The sequence below is a fragment of the Ursus arctos genome, unplaced genomic scaffold (assembly GCF_023065955.2).
Source record: "Ursus arctos isolate Adak ecotype North America unplaced genomic scaffold, UrsArc2.0 scaffold_12, whole genome shotgun sequence".
Taxonomy (NCBI): domain Eukaryota; kingdom Metazoa; phylum Chordata; class Mammalia; order Carnivora; family Ursidae; genus Ursus; species Ursus arctos.
The window spans coordinates 42,370,895-42,395,872 of NW_026622786.1; the positions used below are offsets into that span (position 1 = coordinate 42,370,895).

The 24,978-nt window shown below is 46.1% G+C and overlaps 1 protein-coding gene across 3 annotated transcripts in view; it reads right to left on the reverse strand.

The window, feature by feature from the left end:
* AK5 (adenylate kinase 5) overlaps positions 1 to 24,978 on the reverse strand; it is a 233,867-nt gene that overhangs the window by 4,569 nt on the left and 204,320 nt on the right. For 2 of the 3 annotated variants that reach the window (XM_057310547.1, XM_026497778.4), the window contains exons 12-13: positions 24,314 to 24,430; positions 13,243 to 13,431 (exon numbers count right to left, since the gene is read on the reverse strand). In XM_057310547.1, the coding sequence (XP_057166530.1) occupies positions 13,243 to 13,431; positions 24,314 to 24,430 (306 nt within the window). The remainder of the gene's footprint in view (positions 1 to 13,242; positions 13,432 to 24,313; positions 24,431 to 24,978) is intronic. The other variant, XM_057310548.1, reaches the window with a different exon arrangement.

The window sequence follows — 24,978 nt, forward strand, 5'->3', positions numbered from 1 at the left end:
ATCCACCAGCTCAAAATGGCTGCATGGTTGAATTTGGTTGGGGCAGCAAGGAATGAAGCTGGAATGATAAGCCTTTGTTGACCATAAAGAGCCCTACAGATTCTATTACGTGATAATAATGGGGACTTAACGTAAGGGTTTTCAAAGTATGAGTCAATACAATCAATCAAAGGTGCATAAAAGTCGATAAATATTTGCCTACAAGAGGGCTGAAGTGTAAGGCAAAGAGCACTGTATCAGGAGCGATGATAACCTGGTACTATCTCCGGTGAGCTTCAGGAGTCAGACTAGCCATTCATCCTCTTGGGGCCTCAGTTTCTTCCTCTATTCTATGAAGGAGCTGATGTCAGACATGGTAACCTCCAGGTTTGGTCCTAGCTCTGATACTCTACGCTACTCCAAATCTCGGCTCACATTTTCGTGGTGGCGAGGTGCCCATCACTGGGCATCAGGACTGTTGGGTGTTGCCAGTCAAGCTGGGCCTACAGGAGTAGATCTGCATTAATAAAGAATGAGAGGCTTCTCTGTGGAGAGACCAGCATATGCAAAGGGGTAGGGATCTGAAAGCACGTGGATTTTTCAGGGAACAGTGGGTCATTTGTTGAGTACAGAGCAAATGCTGCCTGGGTTGGGGGAAGGAGAAAAGGAGGCTGGAAAAAGCTCGGAATGAGGTTTGCCTGCTCCAGGACATTTTCCATAAATGGAATCACACACTGAATGTGGGGTTTTTTGTGACTTTTTTTTTCACTAAGCACTGTGTTTTCAAGGTTCACCCATGTTTTAGTGGGTATCAGTACTTCATTCCTTTTCCTTTTTACTGCCCCATAAGGCCTTCCTACCTTTAACCTGAATGTACCAGGCGTCCCTTGGAATCAATGCCTGCGCTCCTAACATCCCTTCTGGGCAAACCTGCCACTCCCCTTCCAAACCTGCTCTTGCCTTACCAACCCTGGAAGGAGGGAAAGGCTGTTCACTCACTTCCCTGGCCCCTCTCAGTTTCCCTCCCATGCAGTGGGGGGCGGGTGAGAAGGTCTAGATCCATAAACACGTGGCCTACTGTTTACACTGTCTGTGACCGTATTAGTGGCAGACAGGTCAGGTCTCCGGTCCCGCTGCTCCGCGAATTCCCACACGGAGAATATTTTAAGAGAACGGTAAGTGACTGATACGTTCATGTATTACTCTGTAACTCAAAGGAAATGGGAAAGAGCCAACTTCCTGAGTGCATTTTAAGTTACAGGAACCATTCTCAGTGCTTATAATTTTAGCACATTGAAACCAGCTAACAAGGTGCTAGTGTTGAACATCCTTAGTGAGCAGGTAAGAATCCTGGATCCTGATTGTTTTATGTGAAGGGGGGGACTTCCTCAGCAATCGTGCAAACTTGAAAATAAGATGTCCTCTGAGGTTTTGCTCCATAACCAACGCTTATGCTCTATTATTCCATAGCAACTCTCCTTTCCCACTAAGGGTTAAAGTCAGCTTCATGACGTCCTTTTCTCCAAAGACCTCCAGCTCTGAATCCGCAAAGTCAGAGCGTATGAGGTTTTAAGGTATTTAATTTCACTGAAACCAAGGTAAGTGGATTTGCTTTTGACTTTAAGAATCTTTTTGGGTCTGAGACTTGATATAAAATCCTGCAGTCAGTGATCAGCAAAGAAAAAATATTTTTTTAATTAAAGCTAAGAGCAAGTGACCAGGAAATGCAGTCAAATCTGAGTTTTCACCTGACTTCTCAAAGGAGAGCAGTCAGTGGTAACATTTCCCGGCAGTCAGAAGAACATATTGCTAAATTAGGAAAGTAGTTACACTGCCTTAGAAGTGCACATTTTGTCTATTCTTTCTCTCTAGTTCTGTGAATTTGCAAACCGTAGAACAGTTGGCTGGTTCAGACACTGCCCCCATCTAGCTGCGCTTCTCCTGAATTTTCCCACGCTGTTACAAACATGGCTTGAGTTGTAGTTTTGTTTTTCGTGTCCTGGCGCCATGGGGCTTCTGGGACAAACCCAAGCTGCCACTGAGTGGTTTATGATTGCTGTGTGCGCCACCTTCTTCCTCTTTTAATCTCATCCTTCGTCCAGCCAGACGGAGCCCCCCACCACAGGGTCCCCTCACTGCTGGACGGGCTCGGCAAAGGCAAAGCCCTTCATATGCAGCCCCTGCGCGCTGTCTGGGGCCCAGCGCCCGATGCATTCTTCAAAAGTTAGGGTTATGTAAACGACGCTTCTGGGGAGCCCTCCACTTCACATATCCGGTCAGGCCACATAGTTCTCCTTGTTCTCAAGGCCCTAGGAAGAAGGAGGGCTATGGAGGCCTTTAAAGACAAGCATCAGCAACAATTTAAGAACAATTTAAAATCTGCACGTTAATGGCTTCTCAGCACGTAGGACTTTCCAAAGTCCGGGGGCGGTTTGTCCATTTAAAAAGTTAATGTTTAAATCTTTCCTTCTTTTTCCTCTTCTTCCAAATTTTGAACGAAGTTTAACTTTGAATGACAGCTTTTTCATAGACATCAAAAAAATTCTAAGACCTACCTGGCCATTTTCCTGTTTAAAATACCAGGAGTTTTTAGGTCGAACTTTCTAGGATAGTCTAGAACTGTGTTATCCAACGCGGGAGCCAGAGGGGCCCCCTGAACACTTGAAAGGTGGCTAGCAGGGAGGAACTGAATCTTTAATGCTATGGAATTAAAATCAATCTAACTTTCAGGCGTGTGTGGGGGGCTCAGTCAGTTAAGTGGCTGCCTTTAGCTCGGGTCATGATCCCAGGGTCCCTGGGATTGAGCCCCACATTGGGCTCCCTGCTCAGCAGGGACCCTGTTTCTCCCTCTCCCTCTGCTGCTCCCGCTGCTTGTGCTGTCAAATAAATAAATAAAATCTTTGAAAAAAAGAAAATCAATCTAACTTTTAAAACTGGTACTTGACTCAATTATTGGAAAATTCAAAAATATAATGGAACAATTTGGGTATGTGAAACCTACCTTCTTAACCATAAATCTTACGAAATACAAATACAATCTACGATTTCTGATGAAAATTTAGCATCTGAATTGAGTCATGCTTATGTGCCAAATATTGAACACACAGTAAAAAATATTTTAAAGTATCTCATAATTTTTATATTGATGACATATTGAAAAGCTAATACTTAGGATATATTGGGTTCAATAAAATATGTCATTAAATTCATTTCATTTGTTTCTTTGCCTTTTTCTTGTTAATGTGACTACTAGGAAATTGTAAATTCTATGTACATGGCCCACATTCTCTTTCTGTGGGAATATGGGACTCTAGCAAATTTGTTGAATGAAGGAGGAATGAATGAATGGGTTCAGGTCCTTTACAGTCTTGCGTCAACCTTGCTTTCTGGTCTAGTGTCCCCCTACTTCCATTCATCTGCTTGGCACCACAGTGCCATGCTAACGTTACTGGGTGCTTCCTGTGTCAGGGCCTTTGTCCCCTTCCCCTCCGCCTGTCAGGAACTTGTATTCTCCTTTAGGACCCGCAGAAAAATATCCTCTTTTTCTCTGAAGGCCTTACCTACCTTTCCAGGCCTTGTGCTCCCAAAGACCCAGAACATTCTGTAAATCTTGTTACTATATTTACCACCTTGCTCTGGTGCAGTGTTTTATGGGTCTCTTTTCCTCTTGGAATTCCTGGCATTAAGCATTGGACATTACAGATGCCCCATAAATATCTTCTGAATATGTCAAGGACCTTAGAGGAAACAGCACCAATTCTCTGCTGGTAGAATCCCTGTCAATGGCTCCTGGAGACGTGGGTTAAAGTGACGTGGGACTGCCCTGAACGGGGCGAAGGTAAAACCTGCCATGTGATTAAAGCGACCACTGGGAAAGGAAATCAAGAAAGTGTATAGAAGAGAACAGGGTCTGGAGTTCTCTTCTGCCTGCTGTTCTGGGAGGATACAAATATGCAGTGAGCACAACTCATTTCAACAGGACCACAGGGGTGCAAAGAATAAGGCGCCGAATCCAAGTCTCTTTGCGGGGATCCGGTGCAGGCCTGACAATCAGGGAGGGAGGGGGTGTAGGAAGAAGACTCTTCAAGCAGAGTCATGAAGAATGAGTTTCTTAAGTCTCTCAGAGACAGATGGAAGATTCATGCCTCATTTGTCATGTGAAAGGACAGAACCTTAGGGCTCCTTGAAGTCACCTGCCCCTTCGTGCACCTTTCTTTTCACTGGGCGGGCAGGAGGGAGCGTGGTCTCCAAATCCGGCTCGCTAGTGGCACTCCACGCAGGCAGGTCCAGCCTGAACCCGGGGAGGCGTCACGCTCAGAACAGAGATGCAAACTTCGCTGACGAGGGGCATTGATAGGAGAGGCCAAGCAGTTGGCAACTGGGAAATCCCAGAGCTTTTCTGAATTCAAAAAACTCTTCTCCAGCGCCAGGGAGAGAAAGGGAAGTGGACGCGAACGGGTTAAAAAAAAGCCTCTGCTGAAGGCAGCTCAACAGTCTCTCCTAGGAGAAACAAAAGCCTAAATAAGGGTGTTCCCATTGATTGCACAGTTGTTAGTAGTGGACAAAACAAACTAGAAACAAACCGGCTGAAGAAACTATAGAATATCCGTATTATAGAGTATTTCATAGCTATTAAAAAGAAAACATCTTTGTGATGTGTACAGACTGCCAGGTGTTTCAGAGAAATGTGTACGGGATAGTAGGATTTTCATGAAAACAGAAGCTTCCACCTCGGTAGGTGTCGGGGGCCGGGTGTTTATACAGAGTAGATTGGTTGGGGTCAGAGAGCGAGAGCAAGAGAATATGAGACAGAGACAGAGAAAGAAGGAGGAGGAGGTGGAGGAAGAAGAGGGTGAGGAGAGGAGGTGGAAGATAGTAAATTGTTCACACTGGGTATTTGAGGGGAGTAAGTTTGGAGGGAGCATTGCTAGCTGTTTGATTTACACATGTCCATACATACTTAGATACTTTTACTCTTGGCTTATTCTAGTAAGCACTTATTACTTTGGTAATTTAAAAAAATTCTTTGAAATAAATCTAATCCCAGCCGTCAACATGAGCACTTGACAGTTTTAACACAGCTGCGACCACTGAATCCCCTGCTGATGCTTTTTTCTCCTTAGCCTGTTTGATCTTCAGAGAATCTGAAGAGACTCCACCCCCCCAATTGCCTGGGGAATGGGATCCCGCAAGCCGTTGATAAGGCCTCTCCCGGTTTCCCACTAAAATGCCAATGGAGACCCAGAAAAAAGTGAATGGTCACAAGAATTCTGAAAAACTTGGATTGCTACTTATTGCCAGTGGAATTAGATTCCATAATCTGCTCCTGACTCAGAAAATGACCAGAAAACCAGGCATCCATCCTCCTGCTGTGTGGCCACGACTTCCAAAGGCAAGAGCTGTTCTCCTTAAGCCCCACCAGGACATCCTCTTCTAAATCTAATTTAAGACCGGACTACCAAAAGAACAAGTAAGGGGAGAGGGGGGACCACCCCCCAAACCAGAAGGACTGACCTGGCCCAGGGGGGACCCAGAACGAGCCACAGGAGCATGTGAATCTCAGGGTGGCGGTGGTCCCTGCTCAGCACGTCTCAGCCCCGAGATCCCAGGTTAGGTGTGAGCCTCCCGGAGGCACCCCAGCTTGCCTTCCAGTGCGAGATCCAAAAGGACCAGTCCTGAGTGCCACCCGTCCTCGAGCACACATAAAGTGACACTAACGGTCACCTGCCCATCCTGTGGGTCAGGAGAGTCCCTTCCACTCCACCCCCAAACTGAAGGACATAGCAGATTATGGTTTCCAAAGAGAGTTGAAACAATATCTCCCACCCCACATATTCTTCTGAATATGACCTTGCTACTCACTCAGTGAGAGATGAAATAGAACCCCCTTCTCCTTGAACCTGGGCTGGCCTGAGGGACATTCTGATAAGCAGTAGCATGTGGCAGAAGTGACGCTGTGTGATTTCCCAGGCTTGGCCAGAAGAAACCTCCCAGCTCCTGCCTTGGTGTTTCAGAACACTCACTCACTGGAGGCTCCCACCTTTGGAACCCAGGAACCGAGCTGTGACAAGTGCAAGCCGTTCTAGAGAGGCCACGTGTAGGCGCTCTGGGGGACAGTTCCGGCGAAGCCAGCCCCGTTGAGGCCCCGGACCTGTGAATGAGGACCCATCTCCGTAGTGGACGCAGCAGCCCGCACCGTGGCAGCCCCCTGCTGCTGGAGTCATCCCAGTTGAAGCCCCAAACACCACGGAGCAAAGAAGCACCATGCCCGCCGTGCTTCCTCCAAACGCCTTAAGCACAGAAGCCACAGCTATCGAGTAACAGCTGTTGGTTTATGCCACTAAGTTTTGGACCGGTTTGTCACACAGAAGTAGATCACCAGAAGAGAGGATGAGTACACTTAAGACAAACCGAGGTTTCCGGGGAAAACCACTCTAGATAAACAGGCAAAGGGCACACATTCGCAGAGACTCATTAGGGAAGAAGATCTCTGATAATCATATCCTAGAGGAACTAGAAAAATTTTAAATATAATTTTCTGAATACTCAGCAATCACTATTTATTGAGCACTTTTTTTTTTCTTGTGCCAGGCAATGTGCCCCGGGGATAAAGCTGTGGACAAGACAGACATAATGCTTCCCACTACAGAATTTACTTTCTCTCGGTAGCCGCAGACATGTAAAGAAGTCATTATAATAAAGCATGACAAATACAAAGCTGGGGAAAGAAACAGTGTTCTACAAACACACGGGAGGGACGGCAAATGCATACGGTGGCTAGTTTAGACCGTACGTAAGAGGATGTGGTTGCTGTGACCACTAAGTGCAGACAGTCTTGACGCGAGAACAGGTGTGGTGAGAAGGCAGCAGCATGAGAAGAAAAGAATGAGCTGGGCCCACAGACACGCACCTGAGCATTGAGACCAATGTCAGTAGCTCAGGAGCAGGAATGATAGTGCGAAAAACTGAGCCGGAAAGATGCAAACACATTTGGGATTTCTCCTAGAAAGCCGAGAGCACAGCAGTGACCATCACGGAGTGGGTGGTAGATACTGAACTCTGCTCTCCGGTGAGGAAGTCACTGCCACAGGCTGATCTCGAGTCCCTGAGTGTGGCCACTCCGAGCTGAGATGTGCTGTCCCTGTGAAATACACTCTGGGTTGCAAAGACTTAATCAAATCAGGGTCGCCCATTTCTTTTGACTTTTTAAAAATGTGGCTACTAGGAAACTTAAAATTACACATTGGGTCCCATTTATGTTTCTTTTGGACAGAGCTAGTATAGAAGGACCAGAGGAGAAACAAGGAATAGAAGTACATCAAAAATAAAGGATAATTACAGAAAACTCTCAAGTTAAAAGAAAAAAAGGTGCCTATGCCAGTGCAAGTCGATGAAGGTGGACTGACTGATATCTGGACACAAGTTTTGAATGACATGAAAAAATTGGGGAAAAAAACCTCACCCCAATATATTTAAAGGTACCACCTGAAAACAGTTGACTTCCAGATTTGTCTCTGCCTTTTCCTCCACAACACTAAATGCCTGAAAACAGTGGAGCCACGTTTTCTGGATGCTGATCGAGAAATACTATGACCAGGGCGCCTGGGTGGCTCGGTGGGTTAAGCGTCTGCCTTGGGCTCAGGTCGCGATCTCGCCCTGCACTGGGCCCCTGCTCAGCGGGGAGCCTGCTGCTCCCTCTCTCTCCGCCATGCCCCCTGCTTGTGCGTGCTCACGCGCTCTCTCTCTCTCTCTCTTGCTCTTGCTGTCTCGCGAATAAACTCTTTAAAAAAAAGAAAGAAAACTATTATGACCAAAATGTTATGTCCAGTGAAGCTGTCATTGGTGTGTAAAGCCACTAGAGCAACATTCTCACATTTTCACAGAAAAACTGAAGAGTTAGTTGAGCCAACTGAAAGCCCTCAACGAGGGAGACTTCAAGGTATAAAGGTCATCTGGGGCTTTCCTTTACTTGTGTGAGATTCCGAACTTCGGAATCCAGTCCACTCAGGGTTGTCAAGGGTGAAGTCTGACCTTCCCGTGCCTTCTGCCGGGCGGTGCCAGCGGCTGCCTTTCTCATTCTTTCTCCCTCAGTTCAAGGGAAGTCTCCTGCCAGGTTGGATGACTCCCCAGAACAACAATGGATGTTGCTCTATTTCAGGACTTACTAAAAATGGCTAAACTATTTATGAAGTCGGGACACTGCGGCGGAAGAATGGGCGAACAAAAACCGTAACTTTCTCCTCGGCGAAGGCAGAGAGAGCTGCCAGGGAACTTGATTTCCTGCATCTGTGAAATGAATGTTTACGAGTGCTTGGCCTCTCTCTCTCTTTTTAAATTGGTTAAGACTAATAAATAACCCAGGGACAGTTATCGTCTGTTATCAGGCCCCCTTCATCTATGGCCTGGGGCATTTCTGGGCTGATTACACCATGAGCAAAAAGTACTACCAGGTGGAGAAAGACAAATGTAAGAAAATATACCAAAATGTTCATTAGTGGTTTGGGTGGAAGATGCTTTTTAAAAATTTTTTAAAAAGATTTTGTTTATTTATTTGACAGAGAGAGCGAGCACAAGCAGGGGGAGCTGCAGAAGGAGAGGGAGAGGCAGGCTCCCCGCTGCGGAGGGAGCCCAATGCGGGACTCGATGCCAGGACCTGAGATGTGACCTGAGCTGAAGCCACTCAGGCGCCCCACGGTGGAAGATGCTTATCTTTATACTCTTGTATTTTCAAAGTTTGTGTCTTTTTTAAAAAGTAGTTGTTACTTTTATACTTGGCTAAAAGAGAAGCTTGAAACATTAATTTATGCAATTCCATATATGCCACCGAGGTAGCTATTTCTGGGGTTTCTCACAACAAGCCCTTCTCTTCTAGGAATTCCTTATCCCCCACCCAATTCTCAGGGAAGACTCCCAGGCAGCCATGTGTATAGGGGCCAGGTTTTAATTCAAATGCTACCTCCTCAGAGAGTTTCCAAACACCCACCTAAATATATGCACCCTCCCCCGCCCCATCGACAACTCACTGTTTTGTTTTGTTCATAGAGATTATCCTATTAACAATGATTTTACTTTCTTGTCTAACATGTTTCTCTTTTCAGTCTGTGGTGTTTAGTGTTGTGCCCCCAGCACCAAGAACAGTATCTGACATATAGTAGCCACAACAAAATATCCCCAGAACAATGAAAAGGTCCCATGTGACCCCACCTGCCTGGCCAGAGTCGACAGGACCAGGGAGAAGGCCCTGAGCAAAGCCAGGCCAGTCAGAACATTTCTGTCTGGAACTTGGAACGGCTGTGGTAACATGTGGATGTGGAATTTGCAGGGTGGCCGTATGCTGGCTTCTGGGCCAGAGAAAGAAAAGTCTGGATGAGTGAGAGAAGAAGGCATTTGTGCAAAGCAAGAGGGACCTGGTCGCACAGGTCTGGGGTTTCAGCTGTGGGCTGCATCACAAGTTTTCTGTTTTGGGTTAGGCCAACTGGAGTTGGTGCCTCTTACTACAACCAAGGAGCCCTAATCAACCAGTACACCTATGGTTACAATCACGTTGTTAAAATTCACAGCAACAAAGTTGGAGGAAATACTCCAGAATGTGTGCCTCTGAGTGGTGATAAGACCTCATAAGACCTCATATGAGATTTCTGTATTTTCCAAAATAAATCTGTTACTTTTATGATTAGAAAATTATATCTACATATATATTCCCCCCCTCCCAAGGATCATAGTGATAACCTGGAGGATTCCAGGAGGTCCAATTCTGTCCATCCATCTTAGTTTAGGATGAAGGAGGGCGAGGTTAGACAGTGAAATCACTCACCCAGATTCACAGAGCTCGTTCACACCACCGTGCCTCAGGCTTCCTGGTGCCCAAGACGGTATGTTCTCTGCCAGGGGTCCTTGGCCGGGTGCTATGCTTTTTACCCTGAAATGCTACATTTCAGTGTTTTTCTTTCTTTCTTTCCTTCTTTCTTTCTTTCTTCTTTCTTTCTTTCTTTCTTTCTTTCTTTCTTTCTTTCTTTCCTTTTTTTTTAAATAAATAATGAGTTCTCTCACTCAAATGGTGAAAAGCTTCCTTTTAGGGGCCGACTCTAGTGAGTTGGCTGTGCCTGTCATACTGCGGCGTTGGGCAAGTCTCTGAGGCAGCTGTCCGGACTTGGGTAGAAACGCAGCCCTACCGTTGATTACTGAGGTCTGCCCAGAGCACAGGCGAGGGAGAGGGTGCAATGAAGAAAAGTTCTGTTCCAGCGCTTCCTCAGATGCAGAGCAAAGCTGCCTTTATGAGAGAGGGGAGAGAGCTGGGAAGTCAGGGGATCCATTTGTCTCACATACGCCCCCACCCCTCGGTTTATGTGGTAAGAAGTTCCGTTTTGTATGAAGATGGCATCATGAGGGTGTGAAGAGTGAGGCAGTGGCTGGATCAGTTCCACTTTGCTTTTTTGTTACCTTTGTTTGAAATTTCACTGCACTTTTTTTTTGGCTGGCTGGTGGCCAAAAGGGCTGCCTGTCACTAGGCAGGGGTGTTAGCTGACGGAGTCACCCTTAGCATACCTGGGCCTGAGGGAAACGCTGGTGCTGGGTGGTCTATTTCTGGACTGGACCATAACGTGGCTCTAGCTCCTACGTAAACCTCACCGAGCTGCTGATTTGTCTTGCTCGCGTCTTGGAGTGCGGTCACCACTCCACCTCGTTTTAAGAAAACTGAAATGATCTAGGGCCCCATCTGCAGGGTACACAGCCCTGACTTGGGCTCCCAGGAACCCAACCAGACAGGGAGGGAGGTGTTAACCATCCAAAGAGCATCACAGGGACGAGCCACAAACTGTCACTTAGAATCCAGAGAGAGATGATGCTGTTGCAAGAAGATGGGGCAGGAGCCCAGAGGTCAAGAAGCACAAAGGGACAGAGGCTTTCCCCTTCCCCATGGAATACAAGTCTGTCTCCTTCCCCTGCTTCTCCTCCCGTCCTCACTTCTGTAGCCCAGCTGCTGGCAACGCCCACTGGCCACCTGCAAACGAATCTCACCTCCCTGCGCCCAGTACTCAGAGGGCCCTGCCGTCTTTAGGCAAGGCTGGGGAGGGGGCGCGTTCATCCAGTTATGGGCAGAGGCACTTCCTCTGAGAGGCCCTCTGGGAGTCCCGCGGGCTGCAGCCGCACTGCTCTGCAGTCAGGGCTGGAGAGGTCTTAAATATCTGCTAAGCGGATCATGAATGTGATCTCACCATGGACCCAGCTGCCAGTATCTCCAAAATGCAGGGAAAGCTGACGAGATGAGTCAAATGGAACTAGAAACTTCGTTTTTCACTAACTGAGACATTTCTAAGGAGGATTCCAGAGCTCAGGTTTATCTGAGAACTGGGTCCTGTATACCTGTGAGTGTGTAGAATTTAGGTTAGAATGATTCCAGAGGGAGAGAAAAGGGATTTTCTGACTCTGCAAGTGGTTAAACTCTAAATGACTTCGGGATTTTTTTTTTCACCTCTTCAAATCGAAAGTGGAAGAAATTCTCCTCTATCTGGACAATTTTCTTATGTGTTCCAGGCTGCACAAAGGGTGGAAATCACTAATCTTGTAAAGGCTTTTGTGACCCTGAATTCTTAAGACCCTGCTCTTACATTATGTACTTTCTTGTTTTGCTTGTGTTGAACATGTGTGTTTTATGTGGCCGACAGAGCTTACACAAGGCACAGCACACAGGTTTCCTCTTGCAGATCAAGTCCTATGACTTGCTAGCAGCCGCCTGGAGTGCTGAGCTAACAAGCGCTCCGAGGGCCCCGGAACGAGTGAGTCGGCAATGTCTGCTGCGGAGAGGAAGTTGGGGATGGGCGCTCTCAGGCCCCGTGTTTGACATCCCTGTGTTAAATCAACGGACACCGTTCAGACCTCTACACCCAGGGCTAAGTTCTTAGGATTCTGGAAAATGGACCATTAGCTGGTGTAGAAGATGAGAATTCACTATCAGTGGTTTCTGCCAAGGAATGGATGACGTAGCTGCCTCAGAGACAAGCTGGGTATTTACTGATTGGTGCCTCCTCTGAACTTCCCGTGAGCAGCAGAAAGTAGGCGCTCCCGCTCTTTACTGTGCTTTGGGACCCAGCCTCCCGGGAGTGGTCTCTTAGCCTTGCCTGTTTGGGTCCGCAAGGCGGCTGGACTGAGCGTTCTGTCTTAAGTCCTGACTGTGTCTGCCCCCCTCCCATCCACCACAGGACAATTACTTGCTTCAGCATAAGGTTCGTCTTCATCTGGTCCATGCTTCCCTCTCCATCCCTATCTCTTGTTCTTCTTTTCCTTGGCACTCTACGTCCTAGCCAGACTGAGCTCCCAGTTGCTCCTGACCTTTTTACTTGGGTCTCCTTCTGGGTGGGGTGCCCTGCTCCCCTCCCGTCACTCCCTCTTTGAGGCTCAGCTTAGTTGTCCTCCGGTGACCTTCCTTGATGCTTTTCCTTTCCCCCTAGACTGCTTAAGTCTAAGTTCCCCTGGAACTGGCTCTGTGCTCACTTTGACCCCGTACAGTGATCAGAGGCTTGTCTATCTCTAGGAGGCAAGAACCGTGTCTGGGATTCGTATCTAAACCACTAGGGCAAGGGGTGGCCCATGGGAGGGGTTTCATACATGTTTATTAGATGAGTGGATGAAGGGGGATTAGATGAGGGGATGGAGGGGAAGTAGTTTTCCCAAATTCATGAAATGAATGGTGATTCACCAGGGATTATCCCTTGTGATCGTTAGGTTGACGCGACCCATTTCCCCACAGTCTCTTCACTGTTGCAGCAAACTACCTGCTCTCCTGGCCCCCTATGCTGCTTTTCTCAATCGCAGTTACTGTGAGAAATCCAAGTGCCCATTATGAACTGTGTAGAAATCTAGAAATTCAAAGTCATTGAATATTAAATCCAGAAGAGACCTTTTGGGTCATCCTGTTCAGCTGAGGTCTAGAAGGCCGAACCTACGCCTCGTCCATGTCTCCCTCACCCCTGCCCTTCCTCCCGCCCTCCCTCTCTCTATTTGGGAAAAAGGAGTTGCTTGCAGCACCTGTAAGGGCATCTGTGAAAACTCTGTGACCAACTTTTTATGATCTGTGTGATGACGACAGATATTTAATTTTGATTTATACAAAGGTGAAACTGTGCAGCTGTATGCAGCTCTAATTCCCAGATCCCTTGACCAAAATTTCCCTTTTCTTGAAAAAAAAAGAAAGAGAAAGAAAGAAAGAAAGAAGAAAGAAAAGGTAACCCGCTCATTTTGGAGGAGGCAAGTGAAATGTGTCACCTTGTGTAGCTGTGTTTTCGTCTCATAGTACGCAGTCACAGGGATGGACGCTCGGTAGTAGGTTTCAAGGCGCTTGGCGATGGCGGTGGTGTCTTCCGTGCAAGGGCTGCTCTGGCCCCTCTGGAGAAGGCGGTTGGTCATAGTGTCTGCTGAGCAGTCCATACAGATCACCAGGTGCGGGTCTCCAATCTGGGGGTGGGGGAGCACAACATGGTCAGAAATTCCACTCTGACGTTCTGGAAAGACCTGGGACCTCTAGTTCTTTCCTTTCCTGACCTTCTAGTTTCTCTCAAGGTCCCCGAGCTACACTGTGGCGGAGCTGAGACTGGACTTCATGGCTCCTGTTTTCTAGGTTGGTATCTTTCCACATGCCGCCTCAGAGCTGTCTCTTGTCCTCAGCCTTTGTCACCTCACAAAATGTAGAGGTCATAAAATATGCTACTTAATGCAGTCACAATCTGTCCTCTATACTAAGGGGACATAGGTGTGCGTGTGCGTATGGGTGTTTCTTCTGGGAAGACTTCCTTCCCTGACCTATTGAGGCAGGGCTAATCACTTCCTTCTTTGTACCTGGTTGCATCCTAGGCGACCACTAGGGCACGGTGTGCCTGTGCCTGTTTGATGCGGGGTCAGCGGAGCGTAAGCGTGGAATGCACAAAGGTTGGAGTCAGGCTGCTTAAGGTGTGGTGACTTTCTCTAAGGTGGTCTTCATCAATTCCTTGCCTTGGTGTGCTTGAAGCTCTTCCCCCACTGAGACATAGAACCCAGAGCTCTACCTCCTCCAGTTACAGGTGAGCTGACCTGTAACCACTCGGACCAATAGAGTATGATGGAAATGATGCCGCATGCTTTTAGAAGCAAGATCATGAGAAATTTTGCAGTTTGGGCTGGTCAACTGTCATCTAAGATGTCCAACTGTTCTTTTTTTTTTTTTTTTAAGATTTTATTTATTTGACAGACAGAGACACAGTGAGACACAGAACACAAGCAGAGGGAGAGGGAGAAGCAGGCTTCCCGCTGAGCAGGGAGCCAGACTCGGGGCTCGATCCCAGGACCCTGGGATCATGACCTGAGCCGAAGGCAGATGGTTAACAACTGAGCCACCCAGGTGTCCCAAGATGTCCTTGCAAACAGAGATGCCTGGCCAGCTCTGGACTGTTTTAGATAGGCCAGCCCTGGGTCCAGATACGTACACTAGCCTTAGCTGCTATCTGACTGTATAAAGTCAGCTGTACAACGGACCTCCAGTGAGAACCAGCCAGCCAAGCCCATCAAACCCCAGAACCCTATTAGAGAAAATAACAAATTGTAATTTTAAGCTGACTCTGTCATTAACTGAAAGTATCACTCAACTTCTCTTCATCCCAATTTTCTTTCTTATTTATCTATTTATTTGACAGAAAGAGCACAAACAGGGGGAGTGGCAGGCAGAGGGAGAGGGAGAAGTAGACTCCCTGTTGAACAGGGAGCCCAAAGTAGGGCTTGATCCCTGGACCCCGAGATCATCACCTGAGCTGAATGCGGACACTTAACTGACTAAGCCACTTAGGCGCCCCTCCTTTTTTTCTTTTTTTTTTTTTTTAAGTAGGCTTCATGCCCATTATGGGGCTTGAACTCCCAACCCTGAGATTGAGTTGCACACTCTACTGACTGAGCCAGTCAGGTTCCTCTCATTTTCTCATTTGTACAATGAGGATGATCACAGATTGCTGTAAGGACTGAATAAAATTAAATAAAATAATGTAAGGATGTTGTTTGGCATATGTACTCAGTAAGTGTTAGCTATTAGGCTTATTTCTCCTTAGGCTACAATCTCTTTGTGCGGGGTTAGGAGGGCTTGACTCCTGGTCCCAAGTCTTGCAGATAGTAGGCAGGTGATTAAGAAGTGTTTTAGTACGTTGATGGTATGATCAGCAGCGAGAATCTCCCAATCTCCCTATCCTCCCCCAAAACGTTCCCTGGCTCCTGATGTCTCTGTGTCCATGCTGCCTCCACCACCACAACCACCAAGAGACTCGCTCCCTCTAGTCATCTTGCAGTGGTCAGCCTGTGAGTAAACGAAGGCTGGCCACCCCACTCTGGAAACTGCCTGGGACAGATGGGAACAAAGTGGGGGTGGGGTGGGGAAGGAGTACTTTCAGGCACCACAGAACAGTAAGTTGCTGGTAAGTGTTGATCAAACATTTATCTACCCCTTCTATAGGATGTATTTGAAGGAATAGAGTGAGAAAATTCTCCAAAATCTAGAAGAGTGAAATAAACCTCTGGACTATGTCATGCAACTTTTCTGCCTGTATTAATTGGAAAACAAGAATAAGCCTCCGAGCAGCAAGGCTGGGTTTGGAAGAAAATGACTCATGTCTACCAGCAGAGGGCGAGCTCGGGAGGCAGCCTAGGGTTGCGTTAGAGTTTGGCTGCCTGGAGCAGTTTCTGGTTGGGTCTGCATGAGAAGACTAATCGTGGGAGTTTTGAGGCCACTCTTGAAGACAGGAGAGAGAATTCAGGGACACATTCAGGTGCAAACAGAGATAATGGGCATCTGAGCAGGAGCTGGCGGTAATAGACCCTCTGCCTCAAAGTAAGTGCAGAACTGAGAGGTGGTTCTGTCTTCCACATGGATTCTCCAAGTGTGGTCCACAGCCCAGCAGCACAGGCAGCATTTGGGGGCGAGTGAGAAAGGCGGTTTCAGGCACCATCCCTGAGCTGCTGAATCAGTCTTGCATTTTAAGAAAATCTCCAGGCCAGTTCTTCACAAAATAATAATTTGAAAAGCTGCTCAACCAAGCCATTTCCGAGACAATGGGTTTGACCTAACCTTCCTCCCACGCTCCCTTCCCGCATAACATGCTATGGAGCAGTCACTGCATTTGGAAGTGGCCTGTACCACTAATGGTTTTAGTACCGAACATTTTCTGAAATACTATTTAATCATTTTTCAAAACTTTGATCTATATCTATCTTTAGAAAGTCGTCTGGAGTAGCTCTCCGTGTCCCAGCTCTGCCTCTTTTTCATTAGACTGTGGTTTACCTTTAACCTCACGGGACCGGAAAAGCACTCTGCCCTTGTCTGAATGAATCACAGAGACTTGGGGACAACTCCCTGCCCCCGACCTCACCCTGCTGGAATCCCTGGAATTCTGCCATAGCAGAGTTGGGTTCTTCACAACCTTTGGGTGTTCAGGGGATCCCTATTACAGCACAAGTGTCCTGTAGGGGCGGTTGGCATCCTGCAAGCAAACAACATTTCAGTAGCTAAGGCCTTTACCGACAGCCATCGCTTTAACCCGTTTAGCCCCCTGCCAGGGAGTATTCTTTCTCCTCTAAGTAAGAGGAAATGGATGCTCACAGAGGTTAACTTGCCCAAAGCCACTGAGGACATTAACGACAGTCCTGAGCCAGCTGTGTGTGGTTCCAAAGCCTGGTGACTTCACCCTCGTGGACTTCTCCTCCAGAATGGGGCTCAGGTCAGATGCCTGGTGGGCCAAACGGGGCCAGGAGAGGAGGGCAAGACAGGGGGAAAGGAAGTGGGTGGGGTCAGAGACCATTTTATTTTGTGGGAGCTGGCTTTCGCTGCCTCTTGGGATCCAGTTGGGATGAGTACTCATCCCAGCTGAGGGCAGCCACCGGGATGAGAATGGCAGCTTCAGCTGACTTGTGATAATGGCTTCGCCTCAGTGATTCCAGCAGGGGGGACAGGAGGAGGAGTTTACCCTGCCCTCCTCTGACCCCCACTTTAGTTTTCTTCTGATTAAGTCAGGACACTGGTTAGGCCATGTTTACCAGTGGGCAGGGGCATGCCACCCAGAAATTCTCTTTTGTTGAGAAAAATAGCTATCTTGTTCTCTCTGGGTGCCTCGTTTTCCTCATTTTAAAATGAGGATAATAGTAGTTTCAACCTCAATAGGACAATTGCCAGGATGAAATGAATTAATAGATGTCAAGTGCCCGGCCCATTTTAATGTGAGCCTGGCAATGGATTCATCCCTTTGAATTGTAAAAGCCCCCGTTGGTCAGATTTGGCTTTAGAACGAGTCAGAGGCCCCACCCATGCTTTTCGCTTAAGTCACACGCTCCAGCATATTTCCTCTTTTCACTCCACTGGGAGGTAAGGGCCCCTGGTTAACAATAAAGTGGCGTATACCTATTTCCCATTTGCTCTCACCTCTGAGGTACCGCCCCTTAGGGAGCCTCCCTAGAAAGGGGTATCTGGGTCATTCCAGCATTCTTGAACACATAACCTTAATAATAATAATAATATCATCCCACTGCCACATACTGCCATCACACAGCTCAAAGTTCTACAAAGAACTGGAGGTCAGATGGAAAGGGCAGAAAATTGCAAGTGGAGAATCCCAAAGTGGTCTCCAAGGCTCCTCACAATTCCAAGCAATGAGAACACACCAACTAGAACGTCCTTTGGCCAGATTCATACCCCCCCCCCACCTTTTTTTTTTTTTTTTTTTTTTTGCAAAGAGCTCATTCTGAAAACGAGAATCACTTATCCTGTAGATGGAAGCGTTATGAGGTAGTTAAGAGTCGTTGGGCAGAGGGATAGTAATGTCATCTTTCACACACCCCGGAAAATGATCTGCATATTCAGGCTAAGGGCACAATTTAAGCTAAGAGGCTCCTGGGAGGGAAAAGCCAAGAGCAAGCACGGGCATTTTATTTCTGTTAATATCTGTTTAGTTTGGCTGTTGTTGAGCACAAGGTTGGATTAATGCAGGAAAGCACTTCAATTTCACACTCGAGAGCCAGGCTAAGCACACACCCCTCCCCGAGATGATAACAACTCTACAAAGTGGAAACAATAGTACCTGCTGAATAGGATTATAAAGATTAATAAAATGACATATGTAAAGCATATTTTAAGTGCTCAAAAAATAACAGCTATTACTCTGTTAATTGTGTATTCCATACGATATTATCTGTACACAAACGGGTAGAACTCAGACTGGAAGAACATACATCACAATGTTAATAGGAGTTACCTCTGGGTGATGAGTTAGTTTTTGTTTTATACTTTTCTGTATTGTCTCACAGCTATACAATTTTTATTTCTGTAGTCAGAAAAAATACATAATTTTGGAAAAGATGGTAACAATTTATTGAACACCATATGTAGGCTTATAAATGTGTCAGGTACTCTGCAAGGACCCCATCCAATCTTCCCAAGAGGCATGGCTATAGCCATTTTCAATTTACATTTTATGGAAGAGGAGACCGAGCTATGTAAGGTTAGATGACTTGCCAGTGAGTTGTGTAGCAGAGCTTTGAATACAGGCCTGTTGAGACCAGTCCCTGTGCCCAGCGGTTCTCAACTGGACTGGGAGATGGAGAGGGAGATGGAGATGATGGTCAGAAACCCCAACTCCTTCTTCATATTCCTTCCTGTCACCCACACGCTGACACACCTGCACTCGCACACACACACACACACACACACACACACACACACTCACCCCCTTCCCTCCTCCCCGTATACCATGTTGGATACTGAAGGCACAGATCATGAATTCAGTGGGGCCAAAACCAGCGTTGGGAATAGAGGATAGGACGGTAATAGAGGAATCGCGCACAGACGCACTCTTACGCGGTGGACACTGGTTTGGGTTTGGTCTTGGCTGGTGTCGTGCACAGCAGTCAAGCAAACCCTTACAGATGCTGCGTCTCAGAGGACTCCACCATAGGTGTGCGAGAACGCCAGCCTAACTAACTGAACTGGGGTTTTGCGGCAACAGATGGTCCCGTGCAGCAGGCCCATCGGTGTCTGCGACACAGAAAGCCTGATTAAAGCCATTCCCAGGCCTGAAGGGGCTTCAAGCAGCGGTGGGCCTGATTAGTGTATGAGAAACACTCACTGTGCTCCCAAGCCGGCTGATTGCTCTAAGGCTCTGGGGAAAATCAGACGTCCGTGTTTGTCTTTGCCAAATTTCGAATTAATTCCTTGCCTGTAATTTGGAGGGGCTCTACGAATGATGGGGTCCCTGCAGGGGCATAAATGAATCAAGAGCGGCTCAGTCCGCGAATTGGTAGCATCTTTGTTTTTCTGGTCAGGTTTAGAGCAAGTAGTTGCTTTGGAAGGTCAGGTGTGTTCCCTTGCATACAGCCTAAGTAAGGGACGTTAGAATCTTCCAAGGTCACCACACCCAGGGGCAAATCAATACTATGCTTGGCCTATGCAAACTCCTCCCAGCAGCGCGTAAAAGACTGTTTTGGTAGACGGCTCACTGTAGGTCATCAGTTCATTAATGAAACGGGGCACTCGTGTATTTTTTGAAATGGCAAAATGAATTTTAGCATTGGTTGAAACTGTCTGATCACCATGCTAATGACTCTTTCTCTTTATTTATTTGAGAAAGAGAGAGAGAGAGCACAAGCTGGGAAGGGGCAGAGGGAGAGGGAGAAGCAGGCTTCCCACGGAGCTGGGAGCTGGGCTCAATCCCAGGACCCTGACATCATGACCCGAGCCCAAGGCAGACTTAACTGACTGAGCCACCCAGGCGCCCCTCTGCCACATTCTAATGCCTGTCTGAACGGGGCCCACAGTGGGAGGGGGAGTTCTGCTTTACTTTGGGGGAGATCATATGGGTTTTTGAATTCATACATACCAAAGGCCAGGGACAGGCCACTGACCATGTAAAGCCTTTACCCCACATAGTCTACCTGGGTTATAGGCAGAGGAGAAAGGTTTGATGAAGTAGGGATTTATAGATTTGTGTGAGGTGTGATTAAAAAAACGAGTGACCCTGGGGCAGTGGCTCAGTCGGTTAAGCGTCTGACTCTTGATTTTGGCTCAGGTCATGATCTCATGAGTCATGGGATCAAGCCCTGCGTCGGGATCTGTGCTGAGCGTGGAGTCTACTTACAATTCTCTCTTTCCCTCTCAACCTCTATCCCCCGAATGTGAGTGCTCTCTCTCTCAAAAATAAAAAGTGACCTGAATCTAGATAATATTTTATAGCCTTTTATAGTTTAGAAAACACATTTATGTATGTTATGTCATTCAATGTTCACAAAATCCTCAAATTAGGTTTTAGCAAGTGTATTATTACCTCCATTTTCCAGAGGAGGAGTCTGAAGTTGAGTGACTTGCCCAGGGTCACACTAATATATGACAGAGGCAAGCTTCAGCTTTTTGGACTCTGGACCACGTGAGTGACTTGCTTTAAAGAGGCTTTACGTGAATGTCACCGCTCAAAACAGTTTGGAACCCCACAAGCCTAAAATCAGGGACTTGCCTACAGACCCAGTTATAAAAATCCCCAAGGGAGAATATGGATTATAACTTTGTTGTTGTTTGCACTTTGACCAAAAAAAGAAATGCTCATCTTTACATCTTACTTATCACAGTGGACATTTGGGGGCTTCAAAAGAACAGTTTAGTAAAGTAGACTTTTCAGAGACATTTTCCCCCAGTACTTCCAAGCAAGTGCATGACCTGTCCTGACTCTCTTGGAGATCCTCCCAGGGCTCTTCGGACCTTAAGTTCACAGGCAAAGTAAGTGTGAAATCACCTAGAAGTGTGCTGCCACCGTGAAGCCTGAACCCCAGGATACACTGTGGGCCCTGTGGCAGTCATGGTGTATCTCCCACTGTATTTGAATGGTGTGCTTCCAGAACTCCAATCCCTGCTAGGCAGGCAGAACGTCAAGAGCCTGACACAACTCCTCTCTATTCCCTTCTCGATCCTCTAGCCTTGCCAAAGCCCTACTTCTGAAGTCGTGTAGAAAAAATTTCCCTGTTCCTCAATTTTTCAGCATGTATCCTCAGGAACTTTATCCACTGCACAGCTAAAAGACTAGAATAAGCTAAAATGTAAAACAATCTACGGAAGACTCAATACTGTTAAGATGACAATACTACCTAAAGCTATCTACAGATTTAAAGCAACTCCTATCAAAGTCCCAGTGGCATTGGATTTTTTTTTTTTTTTACAGAAATAGAAATACCCATCCTAAAATTCATATGGAATCTCAAGTTCTCCTGAATAGGCAAAACAATCTTGAAAAAGAACAAAGCTAGAGGTCGCACACTTCCTGATTTAAAAACTTATTACAAAGTCACAGTGATAGAAACAGTATGGTACTGGTATAAAGACAGACACATAGACCAATGGAATAGAATAGAGGGCCTAGAAATAGACTCTTACATAGATGGTCAAATGATTTTGACAAGGGGGTCAAGGCCATTCAACTGGAGAAAAAATCTTTTCAATAAATGGTGTTGGGAAAACCAGATATCCACATGCAAAAGAATGAAATTGGACCCTTACTTTACACCATATACAAAAATTGGTCAAAATGAATTAAAGACCTAAAAGTAAGAACTAAAACTATAAAATTCTTAAAGAAAACATAGGAGGAAAGCTTTGTGACATTGGATTTAGCAATGGTTTCTTGAACATGACATTAAAACACAGGGAACAAAAGCAAAACCAGATAAATTACACTATAACAAAATAAAAAACTTCTGTGTGCTAAGGTGCCTGTCTGGCTCAGTCAGTCGAGCACAAGACTCTTGATCTTGGGGTTGTAAGTTCGAGCCCCACCGTGGGTGTGGAGATTACTAAAATAATAAAATCTTAAAAAAAAAAAAACTTATGTGCATTAAAAGACACAATCAACAGAATGAAAAGGCAATGTACAGAATGGGAGAAAATATTAGCAAATCATATATCTGATAAGGAGTTAATATCCAGAATATATAAATAACACCTACAACTCAATAACAAGAAACCAAACTACCTGATTCAAAAATGGGCAAGGGATGTGAATAGACATTTCTCCAAAGAAGATATATAAATGGCCAACAAGAACATGAACAGATGCTCAACATCATTCATCTTTGGGAAAATGCAAACCAAAACCACAGTGAGAGATCACCTCATGCTCATTAGGGTGGCTACTATCAAAACCCCCAGAAAATAACAGGTGTTGGTGAAGATGTAGAGAAGCTGGAACACTCGCGAACTGCTGGTGGGAATGCAAAATGGCGCAGCGGCTGCGGTAGTGGTGCGTTAGAGAATTGCCCGATGCTCCAGTGACTTCACTTGTGTATATATACCCAAAGGAGTTGAAAGCAGAGTCCTGAAGAGAGATTTGTACATCCATATTCGTAGCATTATCTACAATAGCCGAAGAGAGGAGGCAACCCAAGTAACTGTTCATGGATGAATGGATAAACAAAATATTGTTCAGCCCTAAAAGGGAAGGAAATTGCAACACATGCTACAACATGAATGAACCTTGAGGACATGATGCTAAGAGAAATAGGCCAGCCACAAAAGGACAAATCAGACTGATTCCACTTAGAAGAGGTCCCTAGAGTAGTCAGATTCATAGAGATGGAAAGTAGAATGGTGGTTGCAGGGGCTGAGGGGAGAGAAAGACAGGAAATTGTTGTTTAATGGGTGTAGAGTTTTAGTTTTCCAAGAAGAGAAGACTTCTTGAGACTGGACAACAATGCAAATACACTTAACACTACTGAACTCTACACTTAAAAGTGATTAAGGTGTTAACTTTTATGTTATGTGTACTGTATCATGATATTTCAAGAAAGTATAACAATCTTCCTAATTCCACTTTTTGAAAAAAAGTAGTTGATGTATGTTGAAGTGTGAGCTCTTGAAGTGGTTTGTTGTGTGGGAGAAAGTTCAGTAGAATACTGGCCGTGAGAGCCCCCCCCACTGGCAACTGCCCACAACCACTAGAGTCACAGGCTCTGCTACTCTCCCCTTGTTGCTGGAGGCTCTGGAGCTGAGGGACAGCCCTGGTGAGCTCATCCCACTCTTGCCAACTAGGCCAGCGCATATTTTTCTTTGACTCTGGTTGCTGGTAGGAAACGTAGGGGAAGGTGAGCAACCGGTCTTTAAATATTCAGATACTGTCTAAGGAAGTTCAATGAAACAGGCTCAGAAGGTCAGATTAACCTCCAGGAGACACACAAGTACGATTCACTGTCATCCACATTGCAGTGTTAGAGATGGATGGAGACGAGCCCCCGAATCTTCATCCTACCAGCAGTTGTCACTTACCAGCCATGTGATTGTGGGCAAGTCATGTAATCTCTTTGGGCTGAATTCATTACCTTTAACGTGAATTAAATACCTCCTCTATCTATCTAATAAGGTTAGTAAAAATATATGAAATGAAATAGGAAAATTCTTTAGTCTAGAGAGATACCTAGATAAATATTAATTCTTATGAGCTTGGGAATTTTTGTTTAATAAATGGGGACAATTTGTTTCCCCCTTGCTTGGATTTTAGAGGTAAATGTATGTACAGTGTGTAGCACAGGAGTGAGCCCAGAGTAGGTTCACTAAAGGATAGTTATGATGGTTTTTACTTACTACTGTTCCCCTGTGAGTGGCCCTGCCCCACCTGCTTCCCTAGGAGACGGAGGGACTTGGGGAGGCTGGATGGTGGGAGACCGGAGCAGTGCATACACTGGACTCTACCTGCCCAGCATCAATTCCCTTGCCAGCTTCTAAGGGCATTCCTATTCTTTCTTGGGTAATTTCCCTTCCCTTCTCAGTCCATGTGCTTCAGGTATGGTGCTCCCTCCTCCTTGCTTCTCCCCAGCCTGGTCTTCCAGGATGAATCAGGGTATTCCTAGGTATTCTACTATATGCCCTCCCATCTTCGCCTTGGCCACAGTGATTGGTTCAGCGATGGCTCAGGACCTAATCCAGGATAATGAAACACAACCCTGGGTCTTTTGCTGCCCACATTGGAAAAGAAGAAAACTTTCTGTGAGATCACTTACATGGTGAAATATAAGCCCTGAATCCAAGAGATGGAGAAAGTCACACAATTGATGAACAAATTTGAATACACGGGTCCAACCAAGTGAACCACTCCTGGACATTTTAGTTACTTGAGCCAATTAATCCACCACAATCACCCACCCCACTACCCTCTTTTTTGGTCAGTTTCTGTTAAGTTTTTGCCATTTGCAACTGAAAGTTTGATTGATGTAATTAGGAGAGGGACAGACTTCCGAACTTATCCCCCAACCTCAATGATGTCCCTTTTTTCCTTCTGGGTAGATCCCCATAACAACAGCTCACCCTACGTCCGAACTCTTCCCCTTGCTTCACTTCCTGGGGATAGCCATCAATCAGAAAGCCCTTGGTGTCACTGAGGCTGGCCAACATGGCCTCCTTCAGGAGCTCCAGAATGATGCCCTGGAGCAGAGAGACAGTGGTCAGGATCTGAGCACTTCCACAGAACAACACTAGCATTACCACCCATTTCCACTAGTCATCCCATTTTGGGAGGGAGAAAGGTTCAGATAAGATTAACAGCCAACATAATACATCATATTTCATCCACTCTTAGGCTCACTTTCCTCCACATTTTATTGTCTATGAAATTGGTAGGTATCTTACAATCAGTCACAGTTTAGTAGTTTTTTTTTTGTGTGTGTGCTGGTATAGTTATATATGGAATAGTTTATTAGTTATATTTTACTGGGGTGTCTTAAAATAACATCAGAATAGATGAAATACAGTGGCTGTATTTCATATGTTAACACTCCATAATGGCAGTTTAAAACTAGGCAAAACAGGGCATAAAATGTGCTTCTCTGTTGATTTTTTCCAGTAAATATTTTATAAAATTTGATATCCACTGACTTGAGAGAATTGCTAGGGACTGTAGCTGGTTGAAGAGGAAGCATAAAGCTCTGGTAGTTAATACGGCTGCACTGTACAAGCCCTGATTACAGAGCCTA